This window comes from Manihot esculenta, chromosome 4, assembly GCF_001659605.2.
Source record: "Manihot esculenta cultivar AM560-2 chromosome 4, M.esculenta_v8, whole genome shotgun sequence".
Classification (NCBI taxonomy): domain Eukaryota; kingdom Viridiplantae; phylum Streptophyta; class Magnoliopsida; order Malpighiales; family Euphorbiaceae; genus Manihot; species Manihot esculenta.
The window spans coordinates 19019064-19033325 of NC_035164.2; the positions used below are offsets into that span (position 1 = coordinate 19019064).

Genomic DNA, 14262 nt, shown 5'->3' on the forward strand with positions numbered 1-14262 from the left:
TAAAAGTATTCTAATTAAATTTTAAAATACTGACAATAAATTATAAAAAATAAAAAATTTATTAAAAATTTAAACTGATTAAATCGAACCGAATCATATCAATTCAATTCGATTTAATTTCGAATTAAAATTGATTTAATTCGATTTTTATAAATACTAAAATTTTAATTTTTGATTTATTCAATTTAATTTAATTTTAAACCGAAATAACTGAATAAAAATTTATTAAAAATTCAAATCGATTAAATCAAACCAAATCAATTCAATTCGATTTAATTTTTAATCAAAATTGATTAGATTCAATTTTTATAAATACCAAAATTTTAATTTTTAATTTATTTAATTTAATTTAATTTTAAACTGAAATAATGCAATTGATAAACCCCCTGCTGCTGCCTTTGCAAGTGTTGGAAGAATAGTGAATTACATCAACAGACTTAAATCAGTTCAAACATAGCTTGTCTACATCTATGTATAACTGAATCCTGTCTTCAATAATGCAACTATTTCGGACATTAAACAAGTTGGAAAGTTTCTTGTCAGAAACAAACAGACAACAATTCCAAAACACAGTCAATCGCATCAATGAGACTTGAGGCTTCAACTGTGAAAAGTAACAAATCAATAGAAATATTAGCAAGCAACTCATACCAACAACTGCCCTCATTTTCAAAATCACGTTAAGTGAGGAACAACGTTTGGAATTCGAAAATGAAATAGGATACATGATAATGACAACAGCATTAGCATTATGGTTTCTTCTTGTTGGATTTAAACATTACCATTCCTACAAAAATGCATAAAAAGAAGAGAAGTGTAACACCAGCAAATACAGGTATCAATATGGCATATTCTTGTGGCAGGAAATACTGGTGGATGAAGTGATCACTGTCTACGAATGGCTGCAAAGACCCAAAACTAGGCATTAAAAACAAGTTCATAAAATATTAGAATCAAAAACCAAATCACTGTGCAGTTACTGACCAGGATAATGACCCAGAATGTATAATAAGTGAAGATAGATAAACTGATAAAGGATAACAAGAATCCAACTGCCCTGTCAGCTAATTCCATGCCAAATTTTGTGGCTGATGGCACCTGCTAAAAATAAATAAATAAAATAATAATAATAATAATAAAATAAATAAATAAATAAAGAAGCAGCAACAACAGCAGCAAAGTAAGCAAGAACAGTGTCAAGAGAAAGATGGTACAAACCTATATACGTAAGATACATACAAGAGATGAGGAAAAAAGTAGAAGGATAAGAATCTGCATCTTGGTGCTTAGAGATCCAAAAATCAAGAAATCAATAATTAGAAAAAAAAGTGTCAAAAAGAAAGCCAGAAAAACAAAGTACTCATTTGACATTCAAGCTTAATTAAATGGGAGGAACACTGGTAACTTTTGGTTTGAAACTGGTTACACTGAAATAATTTAAATTAAAATAAAAAAGTCGGGCTAAACTAATCATGCACCAAAACCAAAATAATTTGGTTAATCAGTTCATAAGGAAATTACATAAATAAATATATTTTTATACATTATATTTCATATAAAAATATATATCAATTATGACTTGGTTTTGATTCTTTACCAAGAGACTGAAACAAGAACCAAAAACTGTGATTAGGCTTGCTTTTTCAGTTTGTCAAGTAGTTCTTACCCAGAATCCTCACCCTCAACCAAACTCCAAAGTTTGTGGACCTATCCATACGATTCTGTAGGAAATGATATTGGAATCAATTTTGAACTCAATGAACTACAAGCAATTTTTCTGTAAGAATTTTTAATCGACAGAATACTTTTTCCACCTAAATATCTCCAATTTTTTCATTGCAGTGAAGAACAAAGATCTCACAACTTGCTTAAATAATCAATAATGAGAGAAACAGAAGCCAGAGAGGAGATGCAGATAGCTTGGTTTTGATGTTTATGTTTCTTTACTGAGAAAACTGAACCAAAAATCAAAAAATGTGATTTGGTTTGCTTTTTTGGTTCGAGTCAAATTGTTCTTACCCAGAATCCTCACCCTCAACAAAACTCCAAACTTTGGTGGACCTATCCGTACAATTTTGTAGGAGATACTTTTGGAATCAAGCTTGAAGTAGATGAACTACAAAGCAATTTTTCTACAAGAATTTTTTACCAACAGAATACTTTATCCACCTAAATATCTAAAATTTAATTGCAGCGAAAAAAGAAGATATCATAACTTGCTTAAATAATCAATAATGAGAGGAGTAGAAAGGAGATTGGGCAGATGACATAAGATTTCATTAAACAATAGAAAGGAAGAACGCTTGCACTATCAAGCCACAATATTGAAGTGTCGATTGTCATCATCTTCAACAAGCAGCTGATTCCAAGGATTTTAAAAAAGCACAAGCATTAAGTTATGGATGTAAATCAATAATTTGAGATAATATGTACCGGTAACCTAATATGAATTGTGATTATAAATTGATGCCCATCCAACCATTACAAATTCAAGAAGAAAATGAGACAGGGCATTTTACAGTTAGTTTACCAGTAACATTTAACAAAAATTTCAACCATCATTTTGGGAACAGCAATCAAGCCAAAGTTGTCAGTTAACTGAGATACACAAAGCCTAGAATGAAAAAGCAATCATCAAAGAAATACTTAACTCTTGCTTTAAAATCCACATCAATTCTTTGACATCCTTAGCAAACAACTCAGTTTGACCTCTATAAACACTTGTAAGTTTTAATGTTTGATTACAGTCCTTCTTGCTATTTATATTGCATTTCTTGTGGCACCAGAAAGAATATTAATAACACAAAAACCTTTGCATTGACATTCTTATAAAAATTAGAAGGACCAAAACATCTCACAGAAATCTAGAGAAAAACAAAACGGAGCATGTAGAGTTTCAACACCATGTCTTGCTCCAATCTAGCAATTAAGCAAAATACCAAACAAAAATTTCTCATCAATGTACATCAAGAATCATTTCACAATTGAATCTGTGTTATCCTTTGCCTTCATCGAACATTTTAACATGAATGATACTTCACAGCAAGCAGATAAAGAACCAAATTTTCAAGCAAGAACAAACAAATCACCGACAAGCAAGCAAAGCTTACAAAAGATGAGAGAACATTGAGTCTGAAGAATTTTGGGAGGACTTTTCTGTTTTTATTCCAATATAATTGATCTTTACAACGTTTGAGTATTTATATATAAACAATCAACCTAAATTAGTAATATTTACAATAACAATAAAATCCCTATAATCAAGCCTAATTAAAATCCCAAAGATCTGAAATCTCCTAATTAGGAACCTTCCATGTTGGTCAACATGAGAAGCGTTTACAATACCCTCACTAGTCACTTTCATGTCTGCTATGCTCAGGCTAGGAAATAACAATTCAATAATAGATCTAAGCAGAAGAAGCCGCTGCCCAAACGAAGGACCTGTAAAATAACCAAGAGACCTAACCTAACACCCTATGGCAAAAAAAAAAAAAAAGGAAAAAAAAAAAAACAACACCAGACAACCAAGAAGCAACAGGAAGTCGGAAATAAGCCAAGGAGGTCATTGGCATCTGGGCAAGTCCAATCCGTCCGAACAGAAGGGAACGCATCAGCACAGGTAGCGCGTGAGCACCATGCACTCGGAGGACGACGACAGTGCAGCAACACTGCTACTACCAGAGGTGAGAAGAAAGGAGGCTCCTAGTTATAATACTACCAATTCTAAGGGTTTGGGTTCTTGAAAACCTAAAATTGAAATTCTTCAACTTTGATACCAATAAAGACTTTTGGGAGGAATTTTTTGTATTTATTCCAATTAAATTGATCTTTACAAGATTTGAGTATTTATACATAAAGAATCAACCTAAATTAAGAACCATATAATCCACCCTAAATAGGATCTCAAAGATCTGAATCCTCCTAATTAGAAACCATATATGTTGATAAATTGAGTCAAATAACAAATTCAAGGAAAATAACACGAAAATTTTATGGTTGAGAGAGTGTTAGAGTCAGTTCTTGATCCCTAGTAATTCTGCTTCACATTTAGAAGAAGAAATGAGAACAAATAGGGAGAAAGAAAGAGAGAATAGTATCAGAATGGAGGGAAAATAGAGAGAGATCCTGAAAATGGCATTACTTCTTAGCATAGCCGACATTAGTCCACAAGAGCTGTTTCTTCACAGCTTATACCTACAACAACAGTCCCTGCAATACTAATTCCTCCTCCTAACTTCTGTTACAGCTTTATTTACAGTTCCTGCCAATTCTAATTCCTCCTCCCATCTTCCGTTACAGCTTTATTTAACTAAAAACATCCTCAATTCCTTCCCATGTACCACCAATGTGTAACAATACCCCCTCCTTGAGAACCTTCTAGTCATCAAGAAGGTTGACAGTCAGCAAATTGATAATGAATAGAACTTCTGTCCTACAACGATCATCCTCTGCTAACAAGTCAGGCCACTGGATGTGAGGACACCAAATGTTAACTTCCTTCAGATACTTTTGCTCAGCTGAAGTGGCCCATGCAGTGGCCGAAAGTTTCAAGTATCCCCCACATTTTCAGCAGAAAATTGAACTCTTAATTGACAGGGAGTTAACTTTCTCCCTTTTCCTTCTTTGAAATTTCCCATGCTTGCTCCTTCAAGATCACAATACCATTTGATGTCTTAGCCTTCTTCATTTTCCTTTTCCAAATTTCCTTTCTTCTTCAAAACTCACCAAGCCATTTGATGTCAATAAAAAAAATAGCAATCCCAGCAGCCAAGAATCAACACTCTTCTCAAGAATCTCAACTGCATAACACTAATGAAGATCTAATTCCAGCTTTTGTCTTCCATTCTTGACATCAAGGATCTTGTCATCTACAATTTAAGTGCACAATTTAAGTCCAACATCATCCTGCAATCGAATGCTAAAATCAGCTACTTTAACAGGCTCCAGCAATTGCTCAGATTATTCTCCTTGTGCAAGACACAACATCGATGCATCTTCATCAGTAAAGCTGCAACATTGACCATGTTCTTTTCATTTTATATAACACACTCTGAAACATGGAAATTCAGTTTTGAATTTCTCGTCCTCAGTAACATGTGAAGAATGAACATCAGACATTTCGAAATTGTAATCTGCCACTGGCACTTCAACTACATGTCCAAATAATTTATAGGGCTCTTGCTCCTCTATTTGAGAGTTTGAAGTAGCATTGATAAGGTGATGGACCAAACAGCAAATGCAGTACCAGACAAAAGAATGTGGAAGGTATATTCTAGAAGGCAGAAGAAATCAGATTGAGGCTGATGTGTAAAGGAAAAGGTTAAGGGAATTGCATGAATATCATGTGAGAGTCATGTTATAAAGGCCTATTGGCTCAAAAAGATCACAAATTTATGGTTTTTCAAATTCATAGCTAAAACTTTTAATTTTGGATCAAAAAACTCCAACTTTCAAATTTATTATAATTGTAGCAACTTCTTGAATTAATTTTAAAAATATTTGAATTAACTTACACAACATGCTACATGTTATTATTGTTATCACATAAACAACTTGATCAACTAAAATAACTTGATCAACTAAAATTAAACTTCAATCAATATCCTAAACCCTTAATTATATGAAACTTTCAAATCATATAATTGAAATACTTAATTTTCTCTTGTCTATAAAAGAATCTCATTTAGGGATTTTAAGTAATTAGGGGTTTAAAGTCCTAATAAAAATTTAATTGAAGTTAATCTAGTTACTTATGTGGTAAAAATAATGGCACTTATTGTGTCATGCGAGCTAATTTAAATATGGTTAAAATTAATTTAATATATTGCTATAATTACTACATATTTGAAAGTTGGGGCTTCTTAATTCAAATTTAAAAATTTTGATTATAAATATAAAAACCAGTAAAGTTATTGTCTTTTTGGACCAAGAGGCCTATTATAATTAAGGGGGTAGGTATGAGCGTGTGATTGATTCTTTGTATTCCTGGGTCTTATGATTTCCAACTTAATTGCTTGGGGGAGAATATTGTCCTGCAGCTGTTAGTAGCTGGTATTATCCTTCCGTTGAATGAATTTGGCCATTAGTGGCCTTCCGGATTGAGTCTCTATTTCCTCTCCCTACTCTTCTAAATTCTTTAATGCACCAAATTGGTCCGACCTGTCGAATCCATGATACAGACAAGAATGGAGACACGGGTAGAGAAGAATTTGGCCATGATTGAGGATAGCATTACCAAACTCAGATGCGGGTGTCAGAAATGGGTGCATACCCCTATTTCTGACTTGTCAACTTTCTAAATAGAAAATACAGGGATATAAATCCAAGTTTAAATACGGGTACTTAGATAAGTTATATTTTATAAAATAAACCAGAATAGAAAAAAAAATAAAGTTATATAGTAATAATTATAGTTGTTAAATTTGGGCCAGACCTAACTCACCCCAAAAGCTAGCTCAAGGGGGAGGAGTGCCTATGGCCCATATAAGGGGCACATTACCCCTTTCCACAACCGATGTGGGATTCAACACATCCCCTCATGCCCAAAATTTTTACTGGTGCGTGGCACATTTTATAGGGCGCCCAACATCGGATGGAGAGGCTCTGATACCATGTTAAATTTGGGCCGGGCCTAACTTACCCCAAAAGCTAACTCAAGGGAAGGAGTGTCTATGGCCCATATAAGGGGCACATTACCCCTTTCCACATCCGATGTGGGATTCAACAATAGTCTAATAAATGATCAAATACAACCAAATACATAATCCAAAATACAACCAGATAACTATTTTTATCCAAATACATGTTCTTCACCTTGAGAGAAAACAATGCTTTCTTAATTGTGCATGAATATGTCCTAAGTGTCCGAGTGCACGAATATGTACTGGACACATATTCTATATTGTATCCCATAAAGTACAGTGTCGACACAGATACAACATGGTAAAATGAAAAGTCAAAGTATCAGGGAAAAAATAAAAAAAAAATTGGAGTTTAGATGAGAGATATTAAAAGACATTAAATTGAGATATGGAGGTCACTAAGCTCCCAATCTTTGACGTGGAGGTCACTGAGCTCCCAATCTTTGAGCTGGGTTCTTGGAGATAAATTTGTTTTTCTAGTTGTATAGAAAAATGGAGTTAATTCTTCCAGGAAAAAGAGAACATATTAGAGTTTGGATAACAAAGATGACAATTAGAGGTTTCAGAGCTAAATTCTTTGCATGGTTGGTGACAATGTAAGAGATTAAAGGAGGTGGAAAATGTTTCACAAACTAGGTTGGGCAAATGGAAATGAGAGTAAAGATAATAGGCTACAAGATTTCTTGGCCAAATTCCAATCAATTTCGCTCCCTGTTCTCCCCTTTTCCTAAGCCCTACCTGTCTATTTCTATTTCCATTGGTGAATCGCTTTTCTCTTCTTTTTCTTTTTCCTCTTTCTCCTTTATCTAGTGACATTATCTTCAAAATTCAGCCTTATTTTGTCATGTCATTTATACTTATAACAATTTCTAGTATTATACTCTCTCTTTCCCTCCTCTATTTTTCATAATAAATTTTAATTTGTTTAATTTATATATAGACATTTTAGCTCTAGAGAATTTCATATACTAGAATAATGGTATAACAGGAGGCTGGGTCGAGAGGAGAAACATTAAAGGGGTTGAAGGGGCAGGGAACTAAAACAAAAGGAAATTCAGCATTATGAATAGAGAAAATAAAATAGAGAGAGTGAGAGGGAAGTAAAAGACGATACATAGTTTATATCTATAATTTACCGAAAGCATAGTAATCTGATTATGCCAACAAACACAAGAATGCAACAGCCGGAAACTAGAATTACAAAACAACAAAGAACACAGAAACAAATCAAGACAGTAATTCTACCAATAGAAATGACAGGTAAAGAAAACACATCACTGACCGAATTCTTAATTATGCAGGGAATATGAAGAAAAATTGAACAGGTAAAATGAGGAAAAGAGGGGAAATACTTTTATGCTATGCCTAACTGCTTCGAAATAAATTTAATATAAATAACATCTTTATTTTTACATTTCCCTCTAACTCAATCCAAATTCTGAGGAAAATATTTTGGAACAATTTTAAGAAAATTGGGAAATCTAATCCCTTTCATTCTCCTTTTTTCTACTCCTTTCTCTCCTCTGTTTAATACAATTTGAAAAATTACATTTCTTCTATTTTATTTTCTTCTTTTCACTCCATTTCTCTCAATCAAGTGAAAGGGTTACATACGGAAAATTCTAGCATATTGAACAAGTAGTTAATAGAGTTATCAGGGCACCAGATATCCAAGTTGATATAGCATCCATGAAATATTTAAGACACAAATTACCCACTAAAAATGTGAGACTCATAGCCTACCCAATAACAAATCCCCTTTAACTCAAGAAACTAAGATTAACAAGGAAAAAACTGAAATTCCCATCTTGGCATCCCAAAAAGGAGACCTTTCAAACCAAATCACCAAACCAAACTTAAAAAAAAAAAAAAAAAAAAAAAAAAAAAAAAAAAGAACACCCCATGTGGTGAGCTTGAGGATTAGAAATTGATGAGAACCTATCGGGATTCAAGATAATATCATACAATTGTTTATTCAATGGACTGAAAAAACTGATGAATTTCTTCCACCGTCATCTGACTTTTTACACTCAAAAGATCATCCGTAAAAATAAATACATATAAAATACCTAATCAAAACCGCCAAAAAGTTGTGATTAGGTCAGTTTTCTTAGACAATAGTATACCATTAAACAAGGACTCAAAAAACAAAGGAGAAAAAAAAGAAAAGAGATTATACCTTTCTACTGGGTCGAGGTGGTTTTAGCAGCTCAGTGTCTAATCGGAACCTCTGCGGTGTTTATGAAACTGGGTTTCTTGCTTTTATTTTGTATTATGTATATATATTATACAAATGAAAAAAGTTCAATTCAGCATTATACTTTTTCGGTCTATTATAAAAAAAAGTTCAAATATTTACGTTTATATTATAATTAACTTTAAAATTTTAGGTAATAAAATTAATTTTTGGGAAAATTACTTTTTAGTCCCTGAGGTTTAACGTAATTAACACTTCTGTCCCTCTATTTTGGCGACCCAACACTTAAGTCCCTCACTTTCACTTCCGTCCAAATTCGTAGTCCTTCCGTCCAAAATAGCCGTTTGGGACACGTGAATTGACAAAATTAACCCTCTTCCTTCTTTGTGGACCACTCGAGGCGAAAATGAGTGCCGATCGCTAGCGGATGCATGACTGATCTGTCTGCAGCATGCTCGCCCGGTGATACTTGCCTGACTGCAACGGCCGCGACATGGACATGGAGCACGTCAGTCCCCACGTTCGTAGAGGTTGAGATCGAGATGGTCTCGGTTTGGGCTTTCGTCGTGAGCTGTCATCAACAAGGTGAGGTCCGAGTTGGCTCAGCGCCGACAGAGGCGCAATCGTTGCTCGATCCGCCGGTTTAGGGGCTGTCGACCGACATTGCACGGACGGCATACACAGTGGTAGCAGGATGAACCTAGCAGCCTCGACGTCGCCAGGGAGGAAGTTGCTGTGTGAATCGGCGATTTGAGGAAGACCGAAGCAACCTCTCGTGAGCTATCGACGATGAAGGCAGCCAGAGATGGTTCGTAGCGCCGACGGTGGAGCAATCGTTGCACGAACTGCTGGAACTCGGGCTGGCGGCAGCATTTGGCGATCATCGGGCGTACGGCGTGAGAGGGGCAACGGCGAGAGCATCTTCTCAAGGTAGAAGATGGAGTCGCTAGCCAAATTTAATTTTATAATTTATTGTTAAAATTATTTTTTTAATATGATTAGAAATTTAAATAAAATTATTTTATTTATAAATTATTTTCATTTACACTTCTTCTTTCTTCTTCTTCCTTTTCCTTTTCTTCTTCTTCTGCAACTTTCTTCTTCTTCTGCAACTGAGAAATGCAATTGGAAAAAACATGAAAGAGAAAAATAAAAAGGAATTTCACATTTAAGAGAAGGGTATTTCTGGAAAAAATTATCATCTCTCGCTTTTGACTCTTTGACCAAACGGATTAAATGGACGGAAGGACTACGAATTTGGACGGAAGAGAAAGTGAGGGACTTAAATGTTGGGTCGCCAAAATAGAGGGACAGAAGTGTTAATTACGTTAAACCTCAGGGACTAAAAAGTAATTTTCCCTTAATTTTTTATATTTATCTTAATTTTAATTATTTATTTTAATCAATTTTAATTAAAATATTTATAATTCGTATATAAAATTATTTTTCAAATTATTTATTAAATAAAAAATTTAAACATTTACATTAATTCATATTTATATTTTAAATTTTAAATTTTAGATAATAAAATTAAATATATTTTAATTTATCACAATTATAATTAAAAATATTAAATTGAATATGAAAAGTTAATAATAAATTATAATATAATTTTTAAACTTTTATATTAATAAATAAATAGTCTTTTAATTAAAATTTTATATTAAAATATATTTATTTTGTATTTATTTTATGTAATTTTAAATAAATATTTATTATAAATAAATTTTTCACTATACAAAATATCATATATAAATGCTATATATTAAAGTATTTCATTAAAACCATTATTATGCATATATTTTCAACATATGAAAAGTTATAGTTTATTTTAATAATATTAAATAAAATAAAATATTACATGTTTTAGTATGTAAAGTCATACTCTATATAATTTTTATAAAAAAATAAATATATTAAGCACGTATCTTATAAGTTGTTTGAGATATTTAATATTTTTATTTTATTCATCTATATAAAAAGTAATATATTAATTTATTTATTGATCTAATAAAAAATTGTATTTCATGCTAATAATATTAAATAAAATAAAATATTATAATTTTTATATTTTAAATTTTTATTAAACTATAATTGTAACGACCCGAAAATCGGACCGCTACCGGCGCTAGGATCCAGATCGGCTTAAGGCCGCCGGAACCCGTAGCAAGCCTGACATGTAACCTGTAAACCTGTTCAATCCCATACATGATCAACAATCATACATAAAAATTAAAACTTTTCTGGCATTCATTCCTCATATGCCAAACTCAACTTGTGCATGCACTAAACATAGCCATAATCATAAACTTGACCCCTCAGTGGGATCTCATCAATGCCCCAATGGGCGATACATCATAAGTTGAGTTGGTTAAACATAATCATCAATAGACATTAAGATCATGTATCAACAAGGGATTACAATATACTATGGTCAAGCACACTTCTAACCTCAATATCGCTACATTACATATCTATACATCATTATACAATTTGTTATGTCCACATTCTAACTATTACATACATAAGACTTCATTACTCTTCTTGACTTCTCTGTCTAGCCCGTACCTGCAATCCTGGGGGATTAGGGAAAAGGGGTGAGCTACTAGAGTCCAGTGAGCAGAATAATAGAAAACAACATTAAAAATCTCATGCCATCATGTAATGCAACACATCACAACAAATCACATCTCGGATGGTATTGTCACCAATAGTCCTCTACATTCCAAAGTGTCGGGACGTAGAATGGGTACAACCGGTCTTTCTCTTAACATAACATATCATAACATACCAATGTGCCAGGGACGTAGAATGGGTACAACCTGGACTTTCTCTTACATAGTGCCAGGGACGTAGAATGGGTACAACCTGGACTTCCATACCATACCATGCCGTAGCATCATCGTATCATATGAGGACTAAAGGGTCATCCAATAACCAATCCACATCAACATCATAAATGCAATGCAACATATTCGTGGATTCTAATGCAAACAACCTATTTCATCACATGGCATTCATGATGCATGATCATGCTCAACTGTATAATTCATTTGCTTTAAAAACATAAGGTTTATTCTACTCACCTCTGGCTAGCTCTGACAAAGACTGATGCAGCTAACTCACTGCTGGGGTCCTTGGTTCCTCGGGTCCGAACCTACACAGGTAGACTCAAATGAAGGACTAAACAACTAGAACATAACTCTAAAAACATCCCCCAAAACCCCCTAAAACACCTCAAAACAATCATGCAAAAACATGCAAAGGAAGGCAGAACAGGGCAGGTTCGGCGGCACCTTCGGCGGCCGAAAGTCCCTCCAGAGCCGAAAGTCTCTTTTCGAGGGCAACTTCGGCAGCCGAAAGGCTTGCCTCCCCAGCCATGTTCGGCGGCCGAAAGTTCCTTCTGCTGCCGAACCTGGTTTCTGCCAAAGGGCAGAAACTTGGCTCCTTTAAGCACATTTGCCTCCAAAACTTCCAATCGTGCATTTAGCTCAACCAAAACATGCAAATATACATACATTGGCTCCTAGGGGCTTCAAACTAACTTAAACCCCAACTACAACACACAACAACAACACAAATCCAACATACATTGCTCAAAACATAACATTAACTCAAAAACCTAACTATGAGCTAAACATGCATTCTACCACATAGATCTTGCATAAAACTTACTTTAAACATGAAATGAGCTTAAGATCGGCTCTTACTGTAATACCCGGCTAGACTCCGGTACCGGAATTCCTACCGTCCGGTGGAATCTCGGATGTCGGAGACCTCTAGAAGGGGTAGAATCATGTTTTATAAAAAATGTTTTAATGTGTTTTATGATTTTAAGTATGAAATTAAATGAGTTATTGCATAAAAAAGTCCTTGGAGGAAAACCCAGGTTCGGCCGCCGAAAGTCAAGTTCGGCCGCCGAACATGCATGCGTTTTGGAGGCACGTTAGGCCCCCGAAAGCATGAGTTAGGGAAGTCCAGTTTCGGCCGCCGAAAGTCAAGTTCGGCCGCCGAACATTGCATGGATGCGGAGGCACATTCGGCCCCCGAACGTGGCCTGGCCAGCCACCTATAAAAGGGGCACTTAGCCGAAATGGGCGAGTTTTCTCCCATTTTCGGCCACAGCAAGCTTCCGACCTTCCCTTTGCAACTCTTGTGTTCTTCCTCCAAATCTCTTCCATTTTTCTTGAGTTTTAAACTCACATTGCAAGTTTTGAGCATTTAAACCAAGTTTTGGAGCTTTGGGAACTTAGGAGCTCATTTTCGTGGATCTCCAAGTTTAGGTCGTCTCCCTCTCGATCTTCAAGAGGTAAGAGCCGATCTTAAGCTCCTTATGTGTTTTAAATAAGTTTTATGCAAGATCTATGGGTAGAAAGGCATGTTAGGTTATATGTTGAGTTATGGGTTAATATTAATGTTTTGAACAATGTGTGTTGATTGTGTGTGTTTGAAGTGTTGTAGTTGGGGTATATGACTGTTTGAGACCCCTAGGAACTTGTATGCATGTTTTGGTTGAGATTTATGCATGATTTGAGGTTTTGGGAGGCAAGGGGTTCATGTGAACCAAGTTTCTGCCCTTCTGGCAGAAACCAGGTTCGGCCGCCGAAGGGAGTTTCGGCCGCCGAACCCCCTTGTGGAGGCAGCATTCGGCTACCGAAGCTTGCCCCCGAAAGAAGACTTTCGGATCTGTCTGGGAGGTTCGGCCGCCGAAGGTGCCACCGAACCTGCCTGACTTTCGGCTCTGGAGGGACTTTCGGCCGCCGAACCTGCCGCCGAAAGTGCCCTGTTCAGCCATTTCTTGCATGTTTTTATGTGATGTTTTCAGGATGTTTTAGGGGGTTTCTGGGGAGTATTTTAGAGTTATGTTCAAGTATATTTGGTCCCTCATTTGAGCCCACCTGTGTAGGTTCGGACCCGAGGAACCGAGGACCCCAGCAGTGAGGTCAGCTGCTTCGGTGTTGTCAGAGTCAGCCAGAGGTGAGTGGAACTAAACTTAATCTTTTAAATTACATGTTTTATCATGTTTCATGCATCATGATCATGCAATAGGGTGATTGCATTAGTTTCACGAATATGCTGCATTGCATCATGTGTTGTTGATGTGGGTGAATGTTGGATGACCCAATTAGTCCATGACAGGAAGACCAGGACCCCATTCTACGGCCTGGCACGGAAATGAAAGACCAAGACCCCATTCTACGGCCTGGCACGATTTTGGACTCGAAGACCAGGAGCCCAGAGGAGGCCCTGGACTAATGGTAAGTAATGTATGTATGACAGGAAGACCAGGACCCCATGCTACGGCCTGGCACCATGTTAGCTTGGACTAATTGGTGACAAGTTCACCCAACCCTTATGTGAATTGTCTGTGTTATGATGCATTTCATTAAAGCATAGTGTTAAAATGTTTTATAGTTCAGCTCA

At 35.3% G+C, this 14262-nt stretch overlaps 1 protein-coding gene and 1 non-coding gene across 5 annotated transcripts; both read right to left on the minus strand.

Moving 5' to 3' along the window:
• Positions 1-648: 648 nt before the first annotated feature.
• On the minus strand, positions 649-8953 carry LOC110612951 (dolichol-phosphate mannose synthase subunit 2). 4 transcript variants are annotated; one of them, XM_043956145.1, is made up of 4 exons: positions 8821-8910; positions 1219-1285; positions 985-1098; positions 649-902 (listed from the first exon to the last, which is right to left on the minus strand). In XM_043956145.1, exons 3-4 carry the CDS (start codon positions 1072-1074, stop codon positions 750-752), a joined length of 243 nt encoding a protein of 80 aa, XP_043812080.1. In that variant the 5' UTR covers positions 1075-1098; positions 1219-1285; positions 8821-8910; the 3' UTR covers positions 649-749. The 4 variants fall into 4 exon arrangements, with proteins under 4 accessions (XP_043812080.1, XP_043812082.1, XP_043812081.1 ...); XM_043956147.1 differs by lacking the exon at positions 8821-8910 and adding an exon at positions 1667-1685; XM_043956146.1 differs by lacking the exon at positions 1219-1285 and having other exon boundaries at positions 8821-8953.
• On the minus strand, positions 8296-8389 carry LOC122723600. Its single transcript, XR_006350586.1, has one exon. It is a non-coding gene; the product is annotated as a small nucleolar RNA Z101 (small nucleolar RNA).
• Positions 8954-14262: the final 5309 nt, after the last annotated feature.